At 36.1% G+C, this 27,022-nt stretch overlaps 1 protein-coding gene across 1 annotated transcript in view; it reads left to right on the top strand.

The window, feature by feature from the left end:
- COL24A1 (collagen type XXIV alpha 1 chain) overlaps positions 1-20,643 on the top strand; it is a 364,074-nt gene extending 343,431 nt beyond the window's left edge. Inside the window, exons 55-59 of the mRNA XM_064279962.1 lie at positions 1,298-1,363; positions 1,993-2,161; positions 10,328-10,437; positions 14,761-14,988; positions 19,168-20,643. Of these exons, the coding sequence (XP_064136032.1) occupies positions 1,298-1,363; positions 1,993-2,161; positions 10,328-10,437; positions 14,761-14,988; positions 19,168-19,314 (720 nt within the window). The 3' untranslated portion in view covers positions 19,315-20,643. The remainder of the gene's footprint in view (positions 1-1,297; positions 1,364-1,992; positions 2,162-10,327; positions 10,438-14,760; positions 14,989-19,167) is intronic.
- The last annotated feature ends 6,379 nt before the right edge of the window (positions 20,644-27,022 follow it).

Here is a 27,022-nt window from a genome sequence, read left to right as displayed (position 1 = left end):
TTACGCTAACCCTTTCTACTTCTTTATTAGGCCAGATTCCCTCTGCCTCATAACTTTTGTGCAAGCTTGTTACCTCTGCCTGGAAAGCTCTCCATCATTCTCCTAAAAATTCTTACATGTTCTTCAGATCTTAGCTCAAATGTCACTACCTCAGGGAAGCCTTCCTGACCTATCTCTTCTAACTTCTTACATCATCCAGACTTGATTAAAACTCCCTAATTTCTCTGTTAGTGCCATGTACTTTTCTTTCATAGCGTCTATCATAACTTGCAACTATGTATTTCTGAAATGACTTGGTTAATGTCTGTCTCCCCATATAAACTGGAGCTCCACAAAGGCAAGTTTCTTTTTTGCTTACCGTTGTATCCTCAACATGCATCACAGTGTTTGGCAGTGTATATATATTTATATACGCAGAATGAGTCAATTCTTTTACAATATAAAAACCACATGTCGAGTCAGGAATAGTGCATTTTATTGATTGTTCATCATTTTAAATAGTTTTTGAAATTACCAACCGTGAATTATGAGAGACCTATTAGAAACAGTTTCTGTTGTCTGGACCTCCAAGTAAAGAGATATCTTAGCAGCACAATCATTCTGAAAGAAATTAAATTGCTCGGTTTGTTTACACAGATGCTATTTCCCAGAACCTTCTCCCAACTCATGCTTCTTAGTTTCCAAGCTTATTAAAAAATATATAAAAAGACTTTTACTAATAGTTATGCCGAGTCTTTCTCTAAAAATATCTTTTTATTAAATGCAGGAGGAGATTGGGTTCTTGATGTATTATTTCTTTTGGGACTAATCGTACATTTTCCGACTTCAGAAATTGTTTTTAAGACCACAGAAATATCAGATTAAACTAGTGTGGTGACTACTTCAGGATAGCAGTATTTTATTTTGTTTTCCTTCCAAGAATGTAACTGTTAAAAATTTATTTATTCTCCTCTTTACAATTTATTAACCATAGGGGATCATATTTGATTCCTCTTCCATTTGGGTAATTTTTTCTGTGTGTTTTCATGCAGTAGAGACAAATAGTTTTTTTTTATTGAGAGCACTAGACTTTGGTCCTATTTTAATTAGGAGGCCTTTGATATTTGGCTGAAGGCAGCATATTGTCCTTTCAGAGGGCCAGGCAATATTTGCAAGCTCTGTGTAACCATGGAAGTTACAAACCTCCTTCAGATAATAGGTCTGGTATACTTTAAGAGCAATGCTTTCAAGATTTACAACCTTTAGAGCACTCGGTGTTGATCTTATTGCTGATCTCAAATGGTTTTGTTTTACACAGAAACAAATGGATATCAGTGCTGCTATTCAAGCCTTGATTGAATCAAATACTGCCCTACAGATGGAGGTAATGTATCTTGCTTTTCTTACATTGGCACTCGAAATGTACAAATTAAACAGGACTTTTTATGAGTGTGTGTGGAGACTAATATGTGGCTTTATCTCAAAGACTGTATTTAAAACACACTGAAAATATGAAACCATTTTTCAGGACAAAATAAGCTATTTGAACATAATAGAAATACGTGCACTGGACACTTTTTAAGGAAAATAAAACAAAATTATAATGTTGTTAAAGAATTTATTTGTAAGGAATTTGGTACTACCGAAGAAATATAGTTAAATGAAGTTAGCCATGTTCATTAAAATGGGATCCGTTATTAGCATCACTCATTCTTGTTCAAACTTTAATTATTATTTACTATATAATTTTTTTTTAAAGAAATTAGTAGGTATGGTAACTCTTAAAAAAGTTTTATGACGGTTTGAAGACTAGACTTTTGAGTGTGAATTCAATCTCTTATTTATGATCAAGGTTGATAAGCAAACGCACGTGCCTGTATTTAAATATAAAGTGTTTTCTAAATCCTACTCCCAATTCACTGCACACAATATGGGCATTTTTTTCTCTGTCCACATACTTGTAATGCTGCCCTACGCTTTTTGGCTAATACTATTCTTATGTTGACTTGGCAGAGCTACCAGAACACTGAAGTGACTTTCCTCCATCGCAGTGCAGAGATATTTAAAACCCTGAACTACCTTAGCAATTTACTGCACAGCATCAAGAATCCTCTTGGCACACGAGATAACCCAGCGCGAACCTGCAAAGATTTGCTTAACTGTGAACACAAAGTATCAGATGGTAAATTCTTGGATTTCTCCAGTTATGATATCTAATTTCATTTCATCATTTTTGTGTTTGAAGTTTGGAGTGCCTTCGTTCCAAACCTTAAAGACTTTGATAAAACCATAGCAGATGGCATTTAAATGTCATCAAGAACAAAATACTTTTAGAAGGAGACGTGCTTCTGATGTCAAAGTGTCCTGGTTAAAGAGTTCACATTACAAAGGTCTACTACTACACACCCTTACTGAGCCCCAACTTTTTCCTCCCCACCCCTACTTAATATCATTTGCTTACACTTTGCGCTTAGAATGCGGCACATTCATGTTAAAAATTAAAATGGGACTGACTTTTCGGTTGCCAGTCAAACAGGGGCACCTGTCAGAACTTGTTCATCCAGGACTTCTGGGGTTGGCAACATGAAGAAAGATAGCACAGAGCTCCCTGTTCCACACTCCCTGTACATAAAAGTATTTTTCCAGAGTGACTTTGAAATGCTGCATTCTAGAATGAGTGACTATGAAGATGAAGTGCTTTATCTTTCTTGAAAGTTTCTCATCCCCTTCAGAGATACCAAATTCATTAATGAGAGGTGCAAAAATGAACTTAGAGTAGAATTATCAAGGAAAGGTTTTAAACTGAATGGAGCAGTTATCAGTTAAGAATGAGAAACCCTGACTGATACAATATGTCATTTAATTTTAATTTCTACTTGGTCTGTAGTAAGCTATACAATAAATATTAATTTTTTTTTTTTGGCTAAAGATTTTAGTCTCAACATGGTGACAAACATGCTGATTTGAAAAAACTGTGTTATATCATTTATATTATTTAATTATATCTTTCTTTCTATCTATATTACCACCACCACCAGTTGCTGTCGAGTTGTCAGAGTAGAACTGTTCCATAGGGTTTTCAAAGGCTGGTTTTTCAGAAGTGGGTCACCAAATGTTTCCTCTTGAGGTGGCTCTGGGTGTACTCGAACCCCCAACCTTTCGGTTAGCAGCCTAGCTTAGCCATTTACAGCCCCCAGGGACTCATACACACACACACACACACACACGCACGCATGTACAACACATTTGTCTGAGTGTGTGTATATATGTCTGTTCAAAAATACCTCCTTCTACTCTAGAAGGACAATGAAAATATTCATTAACACTTAACCTCTGTAGATAATTCCTGCCCTAGAACAAACCCAAAAACCAAACCCAGTGCCGTCGAGTTGATTCCGACACATAGAGACCCTATAGGACAGAGTAGAACTACCACATAGAGTTTCCAAGGAGCGCCTGGCGGATTCAAACTGCCAACTCTTTGGTTAACAGCTGTAGCACTTAACCACTACACCACCAGGGTTTCCTTCCTGCCCTAGATAACTACAAAAACTAAATAATAGTTATTGTTCAGTTGCCTATAATACCTTATTTTTATACAAGTAATGTACACCATCTACATTTGTTTGCCAACTGCACCCTCCCCCTGCAAGGTATTTTTGTAAGCATGCTATGCTAATTTTTTTACAACAGCATGTTTTAAAAAATGGCATAGTGGTGCTTATGAAAATACTTTGAGGGGGAAGGGCACAGTTGACAAACAAATGTAGAAGGCACGCGTTATTTGTGTAAAAATAAGGTAATTCTAAACTTGATTATCTCCATATTTAAAAGTATAAAAATTCAATTCCGTAGATTGGAAAGGGACAAAGATATGAGACATACAAATCATTGTGAAATGTAATTCAAGATCTGCCTTACTTGTAGGAGAAATAGCTAAATGGTGTGAATTGCATAGTATCGTAAAATTCTTTTGCCCAAAAATACTTTTATCACTGGCTTACCTGGCCAATTGAAATCACACTAGAAGTTTATTTCATTATTTAAGAATTAGAAACTAAATTTACTTCTTTAAGCAGCCTTAGTGTAAGAGCAAATACTCATGGGGGGAAAAAAAACAGCTGGGATTGAAGGGATCATCCACGTGAATTTAAAATCACCAAGAATTAGGTCATAAATAGACTTTCTGAAAATGATTGCCAGTCTGAAGTCAAAATCTTCAAGGAATGAAAGTTGATGATTGCAACAAGAAGGACTGATGGGTGATACAGCATGATGACAATAATTTCAACACGTGTTTTTAGGAAGAAAGTAAGTCTAATGATCGGGAGTGAGTATGAGGAGCAAGAAAGACACTTTCACCCCTGCAGGCACATTGATATGGAGACTGCAGAACTTGAAAGAGATTCAAGGTGTCAGAGAGTAGTAACTCATACTCTTGTTAAAATGAAAGCGAAGAGATTTATTGAAAGTAAAGAGGCAGCTGAAACTGGAGAGACACTGAATCTTATAAAGTGAAAGCCATCATTCTGCAGCAGGAAGCTGCAGAAACATATTTAAAGGGTGAGAACAAAGAACTTAAGGTACATTATTTTGATTGGAAGTTACAAACTTGAATCAAGCAAAGCAGAGTTATATGAAGCATGGATTTGAAAGGAATTGGTTTAAAGTACCCATGTATCTTTCTTAGATTGGTTAAAAAACAACATGATAATTGCAAAGCTATGTGGCAAAAAGAGTAGTTATTGGGTAGTTACAACATAGTTACAGGACATTTTTCCTTAGAAACAGCTTGCTCAAATGAAAACTTTCCTGTGGGTATTTGCATAGGGTCTGCACCAAGGTTTCCTCTCAGAGACATTATTGCTATATCTTTAACTTGGAACTGTTGCTGGGGAAAAAAAAAAAAACAGAAATAACAAGAAAATGGAGCTGAATTGAAACCTCAACTCCGTTTTAGATATTCCAGGCACCTCTGTTTTAAATTCCCTTACGTATTCCCTCTGTTCTTTTTGATCAACGATTTAGAGAGAAATTCTTTGATCACTTTATTGACCACTATTAAAAAGAATCTTTCTTCTGCACGGACTTCAGGTACGCAGTTATTTTGGATGGTTGCTTTTTCAAAAACCTTTAAGATCCCGTATGCCACGAACATGGAAAGGTAGCTGGGCATCATCGATAGCTTCACCATGCCATAGCTTTAGCCTCTTGCATCTGTGGTTTCCTTATGTTAAGAATGTACATGGCAAGGCCACATTGGAGGAATAAACTGACTTCTGAAGGGTCAGCTCAGAGATTATGCTCAAGTCGGTCTGAAACATAAGCATATTCAATATACGTTACTCTTTTCATAGGCATGAGATTAGTCCTTTGGGTAAAAGCATTGGTTTAAAATTGTCATACAGCATTAAATGGTTCCTATAATTATTATTGGAGCTCTGGTGGCACAGTGGTTAAGAGCTCAGCTGCTAACCAAAAGGTCAACAGTTCAAATCCACCACCTGCTCCTTAGAAACCCTATGAGGTGGCTCTGCTCTGTCCTATAGGGTTGCAATGAGTCAGAATCGGCTCGATGGCAACAGGGTTTTGTTTTTGCTTTGTTTTGTTTTTTGGAATAATTATTATTATAGAAAAGACCAAAACAGATGTCAGAAGAGACTCTGAAACTTGTTCTTGAATGTAGAGCAGCTAAAGGGAATGGAGGATAGGATGAAGAAAAACAGCTGAACAAAGAGTTCAAAGGATGGCTCGAGAAGAAAAGTAAAGTCTTATACTGAAATGTGCAAACACCATGAGTTAGAAAACCAAAAGGAAAGAACACAATCGGTATTTTTCAAGCTGAAAGAACTGAAAAAAAAATTCAAGCCTCGAGTTACAAGGTTGAGATTCTTTGGGCAAAATAGAATGACACAGGAAGCATCAGAAGAAGGTGGAAGGAATACACAGAGTCAATGTATCAAAAAGAATTGGTCAACCTTCATACATTTCAGGAGGTAGCATGTGATCAAGAACCAATGGTACTGAAGGGAGAAGTCCAAGCTTCACTGAAAACATTGGTGAAAAACAAGGCTCCAGGAATTGATGGAAAAACTATTGAGATGTTTCAACAAACAGATGTAGCAGTGGAGGTGCTAAGAGATTTGGAAGACAGGTACCTGGCCAACCGACTGGAAGAGATCCATATTTATGCACCTTCCAAAGAAATGTGATCCAATAATATGCGGAAATTATTGAACAATATCATAAATATCACATACAAGTAAAATTCAAAAGTGGTTGAAGAAATACATCAACAGGGAACTGCCAGAAATTCAAGCTGGATTCAGAAGAGGACGTGGAATGAGGCGTATCATTGCTGATGTCAGACGGATCTTGGCTGAAAGCAAAGAATATCAGAAAGATGTTTAACTGTGTTTTCTTGACTATGCAAAGGTATTCACCTGTGTGGCTCATAACAAATTACGGATAACATTGCAAAGAATGGGGTTTCTAGAACATTAATTTGTGCTCATGTGTAACCTGTATATAGACCAAGAGGCAGTAATTTGAACAGAACAAGGGGATACTGCATGGTTTAAAATCAGGAACAGCGTAGCTCAGGGTTGTATCCTCTTACCATATTTATTCAATCTGTATCCTGAGCAAATAATTCAAGAAGGTGGACTATAGAAAGAAAAAATGTGGCATCAGGATTGGAGGAAGACTCGTTAACAACCTGTGATATGCAGATGACATAACCTTGCTTGCCGAAAGCAAAGGGGACTTGAAGCACTTATTGATGAAGATAAAGACTACATACAGCCTTCAGTATGCATTACACCTCAACATAAAGAAAACAAAAATCCTCACTACTGGACCAATAAGCAACATCATCATAAATGAAGAAAATATTGACGTTCTCAAGGATTTTGTTTTACTTGGATCCACAGATCAATGCCTTTGATTTATTACATTGGACAGATCTACTGCAAAAGACCTCTTTAAAGTGTTAAAAAACAAAGATACCACTTTGAGGACTAAGGTGCACCTGACCCAAGCCATGGTATTTTTAGTCCCTTCATATGCATGTGAAAGCTGGGCAGTAAATAAGGAAGACTGAAGAAGAATTGATGCCTTTGAATTATGGAATCAAGGAAGAAAATTGAATATACCAGAAGAATGAAAAATCTGTCTTGGAAGAAGTACATCCAGAATGTTCCTTAGAAGTAAGCCTGGCAAGACTTTGTCTCATGTACTTTGGACATACCATCAGGAGGGATCAGTCCCTGGAGAAGGACATCATGCTTGGTAAATTGGAGGATCAATGAAAGAGAGGAAAACTCTTAATGAGATGGATTGACACAGTGATTGTAATGATGGGGTAAAGCATAGCAATGAATATGAGGATGGCGCAGGACCAGGCAGTGTTTCATTCTGTTGTATATTGAGTCACTATGAGTTGGAACTGACTCGATAGCCTCTAACAACAACAACAACAACATGATTATTATAATGACATCCAGTTAACAATATAAACTTGATCCATGATCTAAGACCTTTAGGCAACTAATGAAAATTACCAAAGAAGGGGGAGTCTGAGGGCGGAGGTACATGGAACCATGTAGCTTTCTGATGAATTTGTCTGGTATTTTGTTCTGTCTCTCCAGGGCTTTTTTTTTTTTTTTTCCCTCCAGTGCTCTTACCCAGATACAACAGGAGGTGTTAGCTACTGCTGGCAACTGCACATATTTTCCCTTGCTGGGCTAAAATAAAAACTAGGATGGTTCTGTTGTCCAACATAACTTTGGACGGAGAGTTCAAGGATTTTTGTTAGGCTTCTATGCTATCACCAAGTTCACCTGTTATTTGAATATGATAAGACCAATATCATAAAGATAATGGCAGCAGTAAAGCAAGTTTCTTCTTCAGTTATTTGTGTGGGAAAAACAAAATGTTGAAACAAGATAATACTACAATAATGCAATACAGCAATTAACGAAAGAATGGCAAATATTATGAAGCAAAGTCTAAAGACTTGAGCAGACTGCATTGGGTGATTCTTAGCTAAAAGAAATATAATATGGCTATTAAAAATACAACAGTGATGAGGATGACTCATGTCAGAACAAGAATCATCGATACAGGCCATAGTCCTGAATTTGCATAACCATTCAATGAAGCCAAGTTGATAAAACAAAACAATTTCAAAGGCAATACACATTAAATAAATCCCAGCAATTTCAAGAGCTTGTATAGGATCTTGTTCCGTGTTTCTGGCAGAAGATGTCTACTTCAGATGTCTTCTGTTTCTGGTCACTGGGACATTTAAATATAATTTTTAAGCCTCCAGAAGACTGGCTTGTTCAAACAGATGTTTTCTTGTTTCTGCTGTTTTACCAAGGTACTAAGGTATAGAAATTTATATAAAAGAGGCAGCTAAGAGAATAATTTGGCACCCAGAGTCTGCAATGCATGAATATGTTTCTTTAAAGATGTGCAGGTATCAACAAGAAAGCTTAAATTATGTCTATATTTTAGCATCACAGAATTATTAAAAATATTTTAAATATATTATCTCATTTCCATGGCTGTTATTTTTTCTGTAGTTTTTTTTTTTTTTTAATCACATTGCTCATGGTCACCTCAAATTTAATGTTATAAAACAATCTGAAGCAGTTGTGGCAAAGTTAACTTTATTAGCCTTTAATTTCATATCTTAGACATTCCTTTCATTTTCTGGGACAGAATCTGAGTTTTGATTTGTATATGTTATTAAATCTTTTAATTTTAAATTTTCCTTAGATTTGTAGTCCATTCTACTGCTTTCTGACTATGATCTTATTATTTTTATGGCTCTTTTCTCAATTCTTTATTTATTTTAACTCTTTTCTTTAACTCTTACTTCAGCTATTTTTCATCTTTTCTTCATTTACACAAAATTTCTTTTCTTCACTTATGCAGACCTTCAGCTACTTACACAGACTTTCAGCTACTTACACAGACTTTCAATTTTAACTTTTATTATCTCTCATATTCTGGCATGGCCAGACTTTATATTTTAAGACAAAACTACTTTCTATTTCTTTCCAAATCTTTTTCTCATGGATTCTCTCTCCCTTAGTGTCTTTCCTTAGGTTTCTCTCTCTCTCTCTCGGAAACCCTGGTGGCCTAGTGGTTAAGTGCTACGGCTGCTAACCAAAGGGGCAGCAGTTCATAATATGCCAGGCGCTCCTTGGAAACTCTATGGGGCAATTCAACTCTATCCTATAGGGTCCCTGTGAGTTGGAATTGACTCAGCGGCACTGGGTTTTTTGGTTTCTGTGTCTCTCATCCTTAAGACTTATCCCAGAAATTTGCTTCCAAAAGTTTATAGCCTTGAAAACCCTGTGGAGCAGTTCTACTCTGCACATAGGGAGTCACCATGGGCTGGAATCAACTTGACAGCAACTAACAACAAAAGGTAGACTGGGCAGGGATCTCTACCTATTTGACAAAAGCTGTTTAATTGTCTTGCCTTTTTACGGCAAGAAAGCAGGGCTGCCTCATTCAAAAATTCCTGCCTTTGCACTTGGAGTAAGATGCTTTTTTAAATACTCTGAGTCAGTTATTCTGGAATTAAGATGCTAGCTCAATGCTTTTAGTCTGAGGATTTCCTGCAGTCTGACTTTGGACCCCATTTTAGTCTCCTGGGCATGCAGAGGAGACAAAGATTGGCAGGCTTGTGCTAGCAGTAGGGGCTTCAGTTTTTTTTCCTCCTCTCTCAGTTCCTACTTACAAATCTGAAGAAGAAAGCACAAAAATGATAACCATTTAATTGTATGTTTTTCTTTGTAAAAACATTTTTTTTTTTAATATTTACTATTTTTAATTTTCAGTATTACACGTATCTCCTTCACCACCTTTGGAGAGATTGAAGAAGTCATTTCTATTTTTAAATAAAATATTAATTTTAAAATCTGTAATGATGTAGAGCAAATATATACATGTATGTTATATTAACTTTAATTCTTCTAGCAGCTGTATAACTTTGGACAATTCACTTTAAGTTGATGATTTACTTTCAGTAAGCTCATATTCTTAACTACATTTTTTTCTACAATCCCAGCAATAAAGTCAATGTTTCTATCATCTTTGACTAAAATTATGAAATACCCTTAAATGGATAGGTATGTGAAAAAATACAGTATTTTCAGTTTCAATTTTACATAACATTTTCAGTTTTCATTTCATTTTATTTTATTCATTTTTTAACATGTAAGACTGATAAAGTATCTTTAAAGTATTGTGATAATTTGTAACAAAGGTTCAAATATATTTAGCATGCCATGTTATTTAAATAACTTAGTGTTTTACTATGAATTAACAGGAAAATACTGGATTGATCCAAATCTTGGATGTTCTTCGGATGCCATTGAGGTTTTCTGCAATTTCAGTGCTGGTGGCCAGACATGTTTGCCTCCCGTTTCTGTGACAAAGGTATGTATGAAATGAATTTCAGAATATCTATCAATACTTGCATAGTACCAGTGGACAATGATTTTTAAAATTCTGTCACTTTAAATAATTGTGAATTTTATGAATGAAATTACCTTGTTACCTAGTGCTGCTGTGACAGAAATGTCACAAGTAGGTGGCATTAAAGAACAAAAGTTTATTTTCTCACATTTTTGGAGGCTAAGAGTTCAAATTAGAGTCTTAGCTGTATCATTTGCCTCTGTGAGTCTCTCAGTTTCTGGTGACTGTTGATTATCCTGGGCATTCCTTGGTGTTCCTTGGCATAATGCCTTCCTTGGCGTATGTCTCTGTCTATTCTAATATTTTTATATCTCAGAAGTGATCAGGTTTAGGACCCACCCTACACTGGTATGACCTCATTAATAGCAAAAGAAAACCCTATTTCCAAACAGTATCACATTCACAGGTACAGGTACAATTTAATCCATAACAGAAAGCAAGGTATTATCCTTTATCACAGATAAGAAAGCAATTTTTTTTGTTTTTTTTTTTTTAAATATCTAATCCCAGTAAATCTTTACGTTTTGATTGTGTATTTTTATAATTGGCATAGCTTGGCTTATTTTACTGATTACGTTTTTTAAATTCCTTTCAGAAAGATACATGTTTTTTATGCATGGACATACGTTAGAAAATCCCTAAACGGCTTCAATATTTGTAACTGGTAACCAGTTGTCTTACTGACAATAACTTCATCATCATTAAAAGAAGACTTCTGCTACAAAGTCTGCTTTTTTTAATGATTGGGCATAATAATCTTCCTTAAATATCCATTGTGTACTACTTAAAACTTCCTTCAAGCATAATTCTAAGAGCCAAATGTTTAGAATGAATGTAAGTGAGTTTGGTATAACACTTAGTGTTATAACAAGAATTTATGAAATGTGAAGCCTAGTTCTACCTATAACATGTGTTGAAGAAACTGAAACTGCTTTTCTTTCATTTTGTAATTAATTAAACCAGCTTGGTATTACCAATAACTTATTTCTCATTGAAAAGAACTATATACATGTCTATTGTTTCTTTTGCCCACCAACAAAAAAGTAGCAGCTAAAATACAGTCTGTCAGTCTCTTTGGTAGATTATTGTTGGACAGCCCTCTCCTTCTAAAGCATGCCTCTTCATTAACCAGGGTGTTTTCACTGATTTATCTCAATAGACAGTCATCATTATTAGCCCCACAATGGAAAGGGAAGGATTCCTAGGGAATCCAAGTACCTCTCATGAAGTACAATGATAGTTCTGTTTCCGAAATAACCACAAGATCACCCTCACCCCCTGGAAGTTTGCCCAGAGTTTTTATCTGTATTATCACAGAAGGAAAGTAGGGTGGGCATACAAAGGTGATAGGAGCAGTGAGCCTACTGACCACCCCAGTTCTTTCCATGTCTGAATCAGTTCTTCCATTTTCCCTAGCCATAAACTCAATCAAAGAAAGCTAGGAAGGTAGTAGAAAGAGCACAGAGGTGGAATCAGGGAACTGGGTTGTAGATTCCACTCATCTACTAAAGTGGTGAGTGATAAAGTGAGTCACCAAAAGGCCTACTCTGAGCCAGGTACTGTGCTAGGTATAACTATACTTTGCATCTCTAACCCACATAACAATCTGTCAGGTCAATGTTATAACCCACTTTCCCAACAGGAAACCAAGACTCAGAAAGTTTAAGTATTTTACAAGTTTCTGATCCTCATCTGTGAAATGAAAGAATTGAACTACTTAAATTCTAATTCCTTATGATTATCCTTCCATGTCTTTATCCTTATGCCCTTCTTTTGCCTTTTCTCTCTTTTCCTGAGACTTTTGTTGTTGTCGGTGGTTTATGTTGCTGTTTATTTTTCCCCCTCTTTGGCACCTCATAACTAATATTTCTCAAATTTTGTATTTGGGGATTAATATAAATTCCTCAGTAGAAAACATCTTTATTCACTTATAATCAACCCAGATTCAGAAGAGGGCATGGAAAATGAGGGATATCATTGCTAGTGTCAGATGGATCTCGGCTGAAAGCAGAGAATACCAGAAAGATGTTTATCTGTGTTTAATTGACTATGCAAAGGCATTCAACTGTATGGATCATAAGAAATTATGGATAACATCGTGAAGAATGGGAATTCCAGAACACTAAATTATGCTCATGCAGAACCTGTACCTAGACACTGAGGCAGCCGTTTGAACAGAACAAAGGGATACTGCATGGTTTAAAGTCAGGAAAGGTGTGCATCAAGGCTGTTTGTTGCCTTTCACCGTACTTAATCTGTATGCTGAGCAACTAATCTGAGAAGTTGAACTATATGAAGAAGAATGCGGCATCAGGATTGGAGGAAGACTCATTAACAACCTGTAATACACAGATGACACAGCCTTGCTTGCTGAAAGTGATGAGGACTTGAACTATTTACTGATGAAGAGGAAAGACTACAGCCTCAGTATGGATTACACCTCAACATAAAGAAAACAAAAAACCCTCACTACTGGACCCAATAAGCATATCACGATAAAATGGAGAAAGGATTGAAGGTGTCAAAGATATCATTTTACTTGGATCCACAATCAACACTCATGGAAGCAGCAGTCAAGAAATCGAATGGCGTATTATGTTGGGCAAATCTGCTGCAAAAGACCTCATTAAAGTGTTAAAAAGAAAAGATGTCACTTTAAGAACTAAGGTGCACCTGACCAAAGCCATAGTATTTTTGATCATCTCATATACATGTGACAGCTAGATAGTAAATAAGGAGGACCGAAGAAGAACGGGTCCCTTTGAATTATGGTGTTGGCAAAGAATATTGCATATACCATGGCCCACCAGGAGAATGAACAAGTCTGTCTTGGAAGAAGTACAGCCGGACTCCTCCTTGGAAGCAAGGATACTGAGACTTCATCTCATGTACTTTGGACACATTATCGGGGGGACCAGTCCCTGGAGTAAAACATCATGCTTGGTAAAGTAGAGCGTCAGCAAAAAAGAGGAAGACCCTCAATGAGATGAATTGACATAGTGGTAACAATGGTCTCAGACATAGCAAAGATTTTGAGAATGGGGCAGGCCAGGCAGTGTTTCATTCTGTTGCACATAGGTCCCTATGAGTCGGAACTGACTCCGTGGCACCTAACAACGACAATGTTATGATCATACCCCTGCTTGAATAATGCTAAAATAATAAGTCTAAAGCTATAGAAAAATCTACTTCCTTGTCCTAGCCTAGAACATGTGCAGTCAGACTTTCTATCTCCAATTTTGCCCTATATTGTTACTCTATTAGTTAATACTTGTTCATGCATTAGTGCATTGAATAAACATTCATTGATGACTCACTCTATGACTGAAACTGTTCTGAGCTTGAAAGCACAAAGAATAAGATTCTGTCCTTGCCCTTAGGGGCTCGCATGGTTAAAATTTGCTCATCCCAGTTATTATTACAACTTGTAACTTATCTTTGGAAGCACACAAAAAAAATCTGCAAATAAAGACATAGACAGAATTTCAGATTTTATGAAAACATTAACCAATAGCAGATTATTACTACATTTTAGGTAATATTATGAAAATTACAGTAGTCCCTCCTTATCCATGGGGATACATTCAAAGACCCTCAGGAATGCATGAAACCGTGGATAGTACTGAGCCCTACACATACTGTGTTTTGTCCTACCCATACATACCTATGATAAAGTTTAATTTATAAATTAGGCACAGTAATAGATTAATAACACAATAACTAATAAGAAAATAGAACAATTATAACAGTATACTGTAACAAAAGTTATGTGAATGTGGTCCCCCGGCAGGATAGAGTGGGATGTAGGAAGAGTCACCACGCTACTCATTTAACATTTTCGGACAGAGGTCGACCACCAGGTAACTGAAATGGCAGAAAGTGAAACTGCGGATAAGGGGGACTACTTTCATTTTGGCTTTTTGATTTTTTGTAGTGACCTAGTAACCTGGTGCTGTGCTAGAGCCAGTTTATATTGATTCAAGAGAGCTGATTGTTAGTATCTCTTCCCACCTCCATCTTTAGTGATATCACCTTGGTCACCTGAAACCAGACATCATGGAAATAGTCACACCAAGGTATTCAGCAAATGATATAAACCAGTTTTTTTCCCCTCCAGATAGCCAGTGCTTACCTATACACCAGCACACTACTCAGTGGCACTTCAATTTCCAGAAAAGTAGCTTTCTCATGGCTGCCTTTCAAAGTCTTTCCTCAAATTTCCTTAAACTATAAGTTGTTCAATTGCTACTCCTTATAACGTGCATACTGTTTCTGTGATATTAGTTGGAGTTTGGAGTTGAGAAAGTCCAGATGAACTTCCTTCATTTACTGAGCTCAGAAGCCACCCAAATCATCACCATTCACTGTCTAAACACCCCAATGTGGACAAGTGGATGGACAAGTGGACGGACAAGTGGCTCAGGACTGCCTATTGGTTTCAAGGGATGGAATGGACAGATTTTTGAAGAAAACACTCTACTTGAACCTATAGTGCTTTCAGATGACTGCAAGGTAAGGGAATGGCACTTTTAAAATTGTCTAACATGACTAACTTAAAATTGGTAAAACTGTAATATAGAATAATGAGTTAGACTTTAATTATGAACTACAGATACAGAGGATCCCAAAAAACCCAGTCCTGTCGATACAGAGGATAATAGGCTTTAATGTGCCTGACTTACAAACCATACATTTTTCAGAATTGATCATTTGTTTATATCATACCTTGTTAACTTTTCTTACTCCCATTGGTCATCATGGATTTTTACATACAAAAATTGCCTTTAATACATAAAAATTAATTTTTACTCTCCCTTATGAAATAATTATATCACTCCTAGATAAGTAGATAGGTAGTCAGAACATATACATTAAAAATATTTCTTTCATGTATTTTCACTGGTGTGATTCTACATCTCATTATGTGTGGAAAACCAATTATAGAGGTAAATCAGTTTTATTTCATTTTGTCAGTTTCTATGCCTGATACGGAGCTGGTGGCGCAGTGGTCAAGAGCTACAGCTACTAATCAAAAGGTCGGCAGTTTGAATCCCCCAGCTGCTCCTTGCAAACCCTATGGGGCAGTTCTACTCTGTAGGGTTGCTGTGAGTCAGAATGGACTCGACAGTAAAGGGTTTTGATTTTTGGTTTATGCCTGGTACCAAGTATGGATATAATTGCAGATAGACTGGCCCTACTAATCAGTGTTTGAATTTGTATGCCATTTTTCCTATTGAAATTAAATGATGACTGTTATGAAAAATCTATAATTTTTTTTCCCCCACAATGTGACAGCACCCTCCCCCCTTCCATGCAAAGTTCTCTGTGTCCATTCATCCTATTCCTGTCCCTTCCTGCCTTCTCATCCTGCTTTTGGACTGGAGCTGCCCATTTGGTCTTATATATCTGATTGAACTAAGAAGCATGTTCTTCGTGTGTATTATTTTCTGCTTATAGTCTTGTCTAATCTTGGTCTGCAGAGTTGACTTCGGGAATGGTTTCAGTTCTGGGTTAACAGAGCATCCAGGGGCCATAGTTTCAGGGGTTCCTCCAGTCTCTGTCAGACCATTAAGTTTGGTCTTTTTACGTGAACTTGAATTCTGTTCTTCATTTTCCTCCTTCTCTGTCCAGGACCCTCTATTGTATTCTCTGTCAGGGTGATCATTGGTGGTAGCCGGGTACCATATAGTTATTCAGGTCTCAGGCTGATGAAGTCTCTGGTTCATTTAGTCCATTTGTCCTTTGGGCTAGTATTTTCCTTGTGTCTTTGGTTTTCTTCACCCTCCTTTGCTCCAAATGGGGTGGCACCAATAGATGTATCTTAGATGGCTGCTTGCAAGCTGTTAAGACCCCAGACACTACTCACTAAAGTGGGATATAGAACATTTTCTTTTAAACTATGTTATGCCAATTGACCTAGATGTCCCCTGAAACTATGTTCCTCAGGCCCCAATCCCAGCTCCTCTGTCGCTCAAAATGTTTGGATGTGTCTAGGAAACTTCTTTGCTTCTGCTTTGGTCCAGTTGTGCTGACTTCCCCTATATTGTGTTGTCCTTCCCTCTCACCAAAGTTGACCCTTGTCTCCTAACTAGTTAATAACTTTCCCTCCCTCTCCACACCCTCGTAACTATCACAGAATACTTTTTTCTGTTTTTAAACCTTTTCTTGAGTTCTTATAATAATGGTCCCATACAATATTTGTGATTTTGTGACTGACTTATTTCACTCAGCATAATGCCCTCCAGATTCATCCATGTTATGAGACATTTTGCGGATTCATCATTGTTCTTTATTGTTGCATAGTACTCCATTGTGTGTATGTACCATAATTTGTTTATCCACTCATCTGTTGATGAGCAGGTGATTTTAAACTCTATAGTTTTAAAACATTGTGTTATTGAGCAGGTGTCAGCAAACTACAGCCTACAAACTAAATCCAGTCTACTGCCTGTTTTTGTAAATAAATTGTTTTTGAAATTATTCCTTCATTACTTACTATGTCTGTTTTCCCACTACAGTGTTAGAGTTCAGTAGATGCAGCAGAGACTGTATGACCTACAAAACCTAAAATGTTTACTATCTGGTCCTTTACAACAAAAGTTTGCTGACTCCTGGGAGAGAGAGTAGAGTTGTCCACATTATGTACATATCATTAATTACTTTAAGTGGCCTGATTTCCTGTTTTTGTGCCCTGTGAAGCCTATGACTTAGCATTCCCTACCATTTCCAATGGACTTCACTTTTTCTTAGCATTTTATTTCTAGACAAGTAGTTCCTCCAGGAAAAATCAATAGTGCGTGTACATCTGAAAAATCATAGATAAGAAGTCAGAAGTATACAGCTCTTTATTTTCTACATTTTAAGAAATCAGTATCACCAATGAATTCGTTTAACTTTTACAATATTGCCGAGAAACTTGTTGCGACTCACTACTGTCTGAGACACAACCCAGTCAGGCCCTATCCTACCTTTCTAGTCCAGGCTCTTATTGACTGTCTACCCTACACTATAGCCAAACTTATCTATTCTTCTTCTTCATCATCATATTATCAACAATTACTACTATTTATTGGGAGCTTATTATGTTTTTTTTTACCATGCATTACATGCATTATTTTATTTAATCATAACAGCTTTGTGAAGAAGGTATTATTAGTCCTATTTTATAGATAAGAAAGTGAAGGCATCAAAAAATTACTTGCTCAATATCATGCAGCTAATTCGCAGATTAACGAGATATCAACCCCAGGTGTATGCAACTCCAAAGGCTATGCCACACTATACTGCTAGAGATTTTTAACTGAAATCTAATTTAATCCTCACAATTCTGTGAGTTGGGTTTTTATTATTCTCATTTTATATGTGAGGAGAGTGGCGGTCCCTGAATGTCTGTTCAAATCTCTCCCAGGCCAAAGTCTGTATTCTTAACCCCCATGCTAGACTGATTTTCACAGCCATCTTCTCCTTCCTGAACTTTTCTTTTTCTCATGCCATTCTCTTTCTCTGAATGCCCTTCTCTATCTCTAAGCAAGTGAAACCTTACGTCCTAAATTCTGAAATTTTTGTGAATCTTTCCCTGACTACTCCAGTTGGAAATGAGGAATTTAGCACTCACTGTCTACATTACTTATATTGCACTTACCATATACACTTTTGTATCATGACTGTCGGTTTCTTCTAGCTCCAACTAGATTTAGAAGCTGCTGAAATTTAAAAGTTAGAATTAATTTATTCATCTTTATATTTCCCACAGCACTGTAAGAAATTTGAGAATTATGCAGCTTTGCCATATGTACTTAGCATTCATTAAATATTGTTTGGAAGACAATGAGTGATTACAAGTGCCTTGCACACAGAATTCTAGTTATAGCACTAAGCTTATGACTTCAGACAAGAGACTTACCTTCAATGAGCTTTGGTTACCTTAACTTTAAAATTAAATTTTTAGCTCATATAATTCTGAAGTTCCTTTTTAGCTCATGTAATTCTAAACTTTAAAATTCATAACATGATTCTATGAATAGTAAATGAATAAATTCACAAATAAAAAGCTCCACAAAATTTATGACATATTTTTGTTCCACAGTAGAATTTATTACAAAGGAGCATGCAGTAATAAGAAAAACAGAAAGGCCTAGAAGGAAGAGAGGAAAAGGAAGCAATGCTATAAACAGGGAGCCACAGAATGTAAAAACAGAAACCTAAATAATGATTCAGTCTAATTATAATTTAACTACTTCTGACTGAGGTGATTCTGGTTATTTCCTGCTAAAGTACAAAGAAGTAGAGATAGCTTATCCCCTTCCATCCAAGAAAAATGTTCGTTCTTAAGAGTCACAAATAAAGGAATACAGAACAGATAGGTATTACTAATATTAGGAGAAGAGACAGCCTTTCCTTCATATCTGGCTCCGTTATCCGCAGACAACAGAAGAAGAGCCTGGACTTAGCCACTAAAACTGAAAAATCATAACAAACAATGCAATTATAAAAAAGGAGTAAATCCAAGTTTCCAACTATTCGTAGTAATCATTTTGTTGAGCACTCACGCGGTGCCAGTCATTGTTCTAGGCACTTTCTATTTGTCATCCCTGATCCTTAACATAAATCTACATTGCCTTTAAAGGGTCTGCTGAAAATGACTGTTAATGAACCAGTTACATATGAAAGCATTTTGTTCTTATTTTACAGATTCAAGATGGCAGCTGGCATAAGGCAAAATTCCTTTTTCACACCCAGGACTGTAATCAACTTCCAGTGATTGAAGTACAAAAACTTGCTCATCTCAAAACTGGATGGAAATACTACATCGAAAGCAGTTCTGTATGCTTCCTCTAAAGTCTCTGAATTAGTTCAAAAGTCATGCTGTTGGCCAGGTTATTGCTGCAGAGGGAAAAACATAGACAGGATACAATCACTATGTAATGCATGGGAATAAAGCATTGGCTAAATCTTAAAGAATCTCAGGAAGAAGAGACTTCCTCCTAAGAAGGAGAAAAGGCATTTTATAAAGGACTATGATTGATAAAGTATTTAATTCTTTTAAAAATTATGTTGATCTGAGCTTCTTAGAGAATTCTCTAGAACTGAAAATTTATGAACATGGAATTCTTCAGGGTATCCTATAACTTTGACTGTCTGATAGCAAAGTACCCATTAGACAGCTGGAGACGCAGAACACTATGGAGCAATACTGGCTAATGCTCCCAAATGTGTAATGCTTCTGTCTAAAAATTATAAGCCACAGTCTAATATGTCTTATTTTTTCAAACACTAAGCTGTATTCAAGTCCCCAAAGGACATATACATCTTAGCCGGTGGTACACTACCTCTTACATGTTGCCTTTTTGTGTTGCTTGGTGCTCTTTCTAATAAGGTGCTTGTGGCTTTCGTAGACTATTTTATTTCTTTTTTTTTGTCTTTGTCATACTTTAAGAGTGTATGTACTGGTTACATCAAGATATGTTTTGGTTGTTAGTACTTATTTTAATTTGTTTGGTTACATACTTAATAATAACAAGTAAAACATTATTTATATGAGGCCCTTGTTCTGTTTAAAAATTCTCTTTGTGGATATGGAGTCAAAGCCAGCACATTGTATTCTGTGCTTACACACAAGAGAAGTGGGAGGTTTCTTTTGTTTTTGTTTTTATTTTTTAAATTGTTGTAAAAAATATTATAGGCCAGCTACATCCAGTAGTAGGTTTGGGTTAGAGTTTGCGGATTATAATGTACTATTTTAAAAATCCATGATCATCTGGAATGATACATTGTCTATATATATTTTGTAAAGTTTTAATTCAGCAAACTTTTGAAATTGCTGCTGTTTTAAATTATAAAAGCCTTGTATTTCTGCTCTTTAGATTAGGTTTTGCAGTATTCATTGATTTTCCTTCACTGTCCTTACTTTAATACGTTGGGACCTAAAAACATTCAACTTATCAGTCTTTAAAGCAACATTCGGGGAAAAAAAAAAGTCTTTTGCCATCTAAAATATCTCAGTTCAGTTTTCCCTTGTTGTCAGACAAATGTTAGCTCAGTATTAAAAGAAAAACAGTATACCTCTTGGTATATAAAAAAGCTTGCTCATCCATTTAAAAAACCTTTAGCCAAAGCAAACCACACTTACCTACCTAGCTATAATAAAAATGTGCTTGAAATCGTTTTTGGTAGTATGTTTTTCTTCTTTTGTTACTGTATACTTTTTTTTATGTATTATGCCCTTCTGGCATCTTTCTGTACATTTATATTACATGTATATTCATATTCTGTAAATTATCAGAAAAATGTCTGTTAAAAATGTACAAAAGGATTACAGGGTCTATTCCCCATTCGTACAAAATAGGGCCATGGCTAAGATGTCTGATTTCCTGTCTGAGGAAGATATTTTCAAAAAAGGAGCACAAAGGTTGGTTCTAAATGAAAGAAACTGTAAGCTATACTCTAGTTTCAGTCTATCTGTTACACCTTCTGTTCAAAAAACCAAAACAAACAAAACCTTAGTTCAGAGACACAAATTTATGCTTTTCCTAGAGATCATTTAAGAAATATAGACCATAAGTACTGTGCTTCATAGATTGTGTTCCTGAAATTTTAAATTTAAAGCAAATTTTAATCAGTTTAATCTTAGCAGTATGGTTAAGATTGCTCTGAGACTTAGCTGTGTGACTTTGGATGTATTATTTATTCTTCAGGGCCTCAGTTTCTTCACTGCAAAATGGGAATAATGAAAGTACCTACCTCATTTGGTTGTTGAGTGGATTCGATAAATTCCCATGAAAAGGGCTTAAAACAGTGCTTGGAACAAAATAAGCACTCATTAAATATTAGTTGCTGCTGTCATCGTAATCATCATCATCATCATTTAAGATCCATAACAGTTAACACCAAAGAATGTTGTGGTGGATCTCTTAATAAAATGATTCATCTATTTTGAAGCCATGCTATCCCAGTAATTTGATGTAAATATGGATTTTCATATAAAGCCTTTCTAAAAACAAATTGCAGCTGTGTCTATGCATAATTAAGAAACACATCTTGTTTTTCACCCCTTTCTTGTATATTAACATAGAAATTGCAGTGATCATTATAAGGTAAACATCACAGGTCTTTCTTGTAATATACAATATGACATTATAAGTATAATATTCAATAGCAAAAGGAATGTGGACTTAGAGGTAGAAAACTTGAATTCAGTCCCAACCTTACCACATTGGTTTTAGATACTTGGATAAGTCACTAATTCTGTTTCCTTATCTGCACTCGACAGTTTTTCTGTCTGCTTGATCTACCAGTTATATGAGAGACGGGCATTAAAATCTCCAAGTGATTGTGGGCTTGTCTGCTTCTCCTTTTTGGTTCTCACTTTTTTGCTTTAGACATGTGATTAGTTAAATTCAAATTTCTAATTTTTATATTCAGTGGTGTGCTGGTAAATGTTTAACAAACAGCCATCCAAGGGAGAGGGGGGAGAACATGCGATGACTTATAGATTTGCTTATTTCTATGCTATAAATACTCACACGTATGGCCAATTTCAAACGACCAGCATGATCTCACTAAACATGGAATTGGGAAGAAATGCACTCATTGGCTCTTGCAAGCTGGTCCAAGTTGGCTCCAGCACACCGCTGGTTATATCATCCTGTTAGATTGATTATTTTATGATTTTGAACTGTCTCTTTTATCTCTAGTAATGTTTATTGCCTTAAAGTCTCTTTTGTCTATATTATTAGTACAGTTATACCAGCTCTCTTTTGATTAGTATATGCACAGCATGTCCTTTTACTTTCTGTACCCATTTATTCAGGTATATCTCTTGTAAGCAGTATATAGTCAAATTTATTTTTAAACCCATTTCGACAATTTCGTAGTTTTCATTGGGGTATTTAGTCTTTTATATTTCACGTAATTACTGCTATATTTGAACTTAAACCTACCACCTTACTATTGTTTTTTATTTGTCTAATCCGTCATTTGTTTCTGTTTTTTTACTTTCTTTGGTAAAAATTTCTTTATTATTCCATTTTCCCTCTATTAGCTTGTAATTTATACATTATTTTATTGTTCTTTTAGTGGTTACCGTAGAGACTACAGCAAGCATCCTAGACTTTTCAAAGGCTGCATAAATAAGTACTTTTCTGCTTCTCAGAAAACACAAGGAACTTATAACACTTTAATTCCATTTATTTCTCCCTGACATTTTGATCTATTGCTGTCATGTATTTTAATTCCAAAATTAAAATACATATGTATGAGACCTCAAAGTATTGCTATTATACTAATGTTTTAAACTAACATATTCACTTAGCTTCATCTGTAGTTATTTACCCTTTCCTGTGTTTTCCTTTTCTTCCTTCATTATAATGATTTTATCTGCGATAATTTATTCTTCTGGAGAAACTCCCTTAAGTATTTTAATGTTTATCTGCTGGTAGTAAATTATCTTTACTTTCCGTTTGTCTACAACTCTTTATTTTTTTTAATTATGCTAAGTAAAAGTTTACAAATAAAGTCAGTTTCTCATACAAAAATTTATGTATACCTTCCTATATACGCCTAATTGCTCTCCCCCTAATGAGACAGCACGCTCTCTCCCTCCACTCTCTCTTTTCATGTCCATTCGGCCAGCTTCTGACCCCTTCTGCCCTCTTTTTTCCCCTCCAGACAGGAGATGCCCACATAGTTTCATGTGTCTACTTGATCCAAAAAGCTCACTCTTTACCAGTATCATTTTCTATCACATAGTTCAGCCTAATCCCTGTCTGAATAGTTCCTGTGTTGGGCTAACAGGTCTGGGGACCATGACCTCTGGGATCCTTCTAGTCTCAGTCAGACCATTAAGTCTGGTCTTTTTACGAGACTTTGAGGTCTGCATCCCACTGCTCTCCTGCTCCCTCAGTGGTTCTCTGATGTGTTCCCTGTCAGGGCAGTCATCGGTTGTAGCCGAGGACCATCTAGTTCTTCTGGTCTCAGGCTAAGGTAGTCTCTGTTTATGTGGCCCTTTCTGTCTCTCGGGCTCATAATTACCTTGTGTCTTTGTTGTTCTTCATTCTCCTTCGCTCCAGGTGGGTTGAGACCAATTCATGCATCTTAGATGGCCACTTGCTAGCGTTTAAGACCCCAGACGCCACCCTCCAAAGTGGGATGCAGAATGTTTTCTTAATAAATTTTATTATGCCAATTGGCTTAGATGTTTCCAGAAACCATGGTCCCTAAACCCCCGCCCCTGCTACACTGGACTTCGAAGTGTTCGGTTTATTCAGAAAAATTCTTTGCTTTTGGATCCAGTTGTACTGACCTCTCCTGTATTGTGTGTTGTCTTCCTCTTCACCTAAAATAATTCTTATCTAATATTTAATTAGTGAAATCCCCTCTCCTTCCCTCCCCACTCTTGTAACCATCAAAGAATATTTTCTTCTCTGTTTAAATTATTTCTCCACTTATTATAATAGTGGTCTCATACAATATATGTCGTTTTGCAACTGACTAATTTCACTCAGCCTTCCAGATTCCTCCATGTTATGAAATGTTTCACAGATTCATCTTTGTACTTTATTGATGCATGGTATTCCATTGTGTGAATATGCCATAATTTATTTACCCATTCATTCTTTGTTGGGCACTTTGGTTGCTTCCATCTTTTTGCTATTGTAAACAGTGCTGCAGTGAACATGGGTGTGCATATATCTGTTCGTGTAAAGGCTCTTATTTCTCTAGGATGTATTCCAAGGAGTGGGATTGCTGGATCATATGGTCATTCTATTTCTAGTTTTTTAAGGAAGTAGCACATCGATTTCTAAAGTGGTTGTACCATTTTGCATTCCTACCAGCAGTGTATAAGTGTTCCAGTCTCTCCATAACCTCTCCAACATTTATTGTGCTTTTTGGATTAACGACAGCCTTGTCGGAGTGAGATGGAATCTTATTGTAGTTTTGATTTGCATTTCTCTAATGGCTAATGATCATGAGCATTTCCTCATGTATCTGTTAGCTACCTGAATGTCTTCTTAAGTGAAGTGCCTGTTCATGTCCTTTGCCCACTTTTTAATTGGGTTCTTTGTCTTTTTGCAGTTGAGTTTTTGCAGCATCGTGTAGATTATAGAGATCAGACACTGATCGGAAATGTGACACCTAAAAACTTTTTCCCAGTCTGTAGGTAATCTTTTTACTCTTTTGGTGAAGTCTTTGGATGAGCATAGGTGTTTGATTTTTAGTATCTCCCAGTTATATACTTTCTCTTCTGGTGTTTGTGCATTTTTAGTAATGTTTTTTATGCTGTTTATGCCATGTACAAGGGTTCCTAGCGTTGTCTTTATTTTTTCTTCCATGATCTTTATCATTTTAGATTTTGTATTTAGGTCTTTGATACATTTTCAGTTTTTGTGCATGGTATGAGGTATGGGTCTTGTTTCTTTTTTTTGCAGATGGATATCCAGTTATGACACGATGATTTGTTAAACAATCTTTTCCCTATTTAACTGACGTTGGGCCTTTGTCAAATATCAGCTGCTCATATGTGGATGGATTTATGTCTGGATTCTCAATTCTGTTCCATTGGTCTATGTGCCTGTTGTACCAGTACCAGGCCGTTTTGACTACTGTGGTGGTATAATAGGTTCTAAAATCAGGTAGAGTGAGGCCTCCCACTTTGTTCTTCTTTTTCAGTAGTGCTTCACTTATCCAGGGCCTCTTTCCCTTCCATATGAAGTTGGTGATTTGTTTCTCAATCTCACTAAAAGATGCCGTTGGAATTTGGATTGGAATTGCATTGTATCTATAGATCACTTTTGGTAGAATAGACATATTTACAATGTTGAGTATTCCTATCCATGAGCAAGGTATGTTTTTCCACTTTTGTAGATCTGTTTTGGTTTCTTGCAGGAGTGTCTTGTAGTTTTCTTTGTATAGGTCTTTTACAACTCTGGTAAGATTTATTCCTAAGTAATTTATCTTCTTGTGGGCTACCGTAAATGGTATTGATTTGGTGATTTCCTCTTTGATGTTCTTTTTCTTGATGTAGAGGAATCCAACTTATTTTTGTGTGTTTATCTTGTATGCTGATACTCTGCTGAACTCTTCTATTAGTTTCAGTAGTTTTCTGGAGGATTCCTTAGGGTTTCCTGTGTGTAAGATCATGTCATCTGCAAATAGAGATACTTTTACTTCTTCCTTACCAATCTGGAAGTCCTTTATTTCTATATCTAGCCTAATAGCTCTGGCTAGGACCTCCAGCGCAATGTTGAATGAGTGGTGATAAAGGGCAGCCTTGTCTGGTTCCCGATCTTAAAGGGAATGCTTTCAGACTCTCTGCATTTAGGATGATGTTGGCTATTGGTTTTGTATAAATGCCCTTTATTATGTTCAGGAATTTTGCTTCTATTCCTATTTTGCTGAGAGTTTTTATCATGAATGGCTGTTGAACTTTGTCAAATGCCTTTTCTGTATCAATTGATAAGATCATGTGGCTCTTGTCTTTTGTTTTATTTATATAATGGATTACATTAGTTGTTTTCCTAATGTTGAACCATTCCCACATACCTGGCATAAATCCCACTTGATCATGGTGAATTTTTTTTTTTTTTATATGTTATTGAATTCTATTGCCTAGAATTTTGTTGAGGATTTTTGCATCTATGTTCATGAGGGATATAGGTCTATAATTTTCTTTTTTTTGTGGCGTCTTTACCTGGTTTTGGTATCGGGGATGTACTGGCATCATAGAATGAGTTTGGGAGTATTCCATCCTTTTCTATGCTTTGAAATACCTTTAGTAGTAGTGATGTTAACTCTTCAAAAGTTTGGTAGAACTCTGTAGTAAAGCCATCTGGCCCAGGGCTTTTTTTCTGTTGGGAGTTTTTTGATTACCTTTTCAATCTCCTCTTTTGTTCTGGGTCTATTTAGTTGTTCTACCTCTGTTTGTGTGAGTTTAGGTAGGTAGTATGTTTCTAGGAATTCATCCATTTCTACTAGGTTTTCAAATTTGTTAAAGTACAATTTTTCATAGTAATCCAATATGATTCTTTTAATTTCAGATGGGTCTGTCGTAATATCACCCATCTCATTTCTTATTCGGGTTATTTGCTTCCTCTCCTGTTTTTCTTTTGTGAGTTTGGCCAATGGCTTATCAATTTTGTTAATTTTTTCAAAGAATCAGCTTTTGTTCTTGTTAACTCCTTCAGTTGTTTTTCTGTTTTCTATTTGATTTAATTCTGCTCTAATTTTTATTATTTGTTTTCTTTTGGTGCCTGAGGGTTTCTTTTGTTGCTCTCTCTCTATTTGTTCAAGTTGTAGGGGTAATTCTTTGATTTGGGCCCTTCTTTTTGTATGTGAATCGACTCGACGGCACGGGGTTTTTTGTACGTGTGCATTTATTGATATAAATTGACCTCTGAGCGCTGCTTTCGCTGTCCCAGAGATTCTGATAGAAAGAGTTTTCATTCTCATTGAATTCTATGAATTTCTTTATTCCATCCTAATGTCTTCTATAACCCAGTCATTTCTGAGCAGGGTATTGTTCAGTTTCCAAGTGTTTGACTTCTTTTCC

The sequence above is a fragment of the Loxodonta africana genome, chromosome 3, assembly GCF_030014295.1.
Source record: "Loxodonta africana isolate mLoxAfr1 chromosome 3, mLoxAfr1.hap2, whole genome shotgun sequence".
Classification (NCBI taxonomy): domain Eukaryota; kingdom Metazoa; phylum Chordata; class Mammalia; order Proboscidea; family Elephantidae; genus Loxodonta; species Loxodonta africana.
Note: the sequence above shows the minus strand (reverse complement) of the source record. Positions and strands in the feature narration are given on the sequence as shown.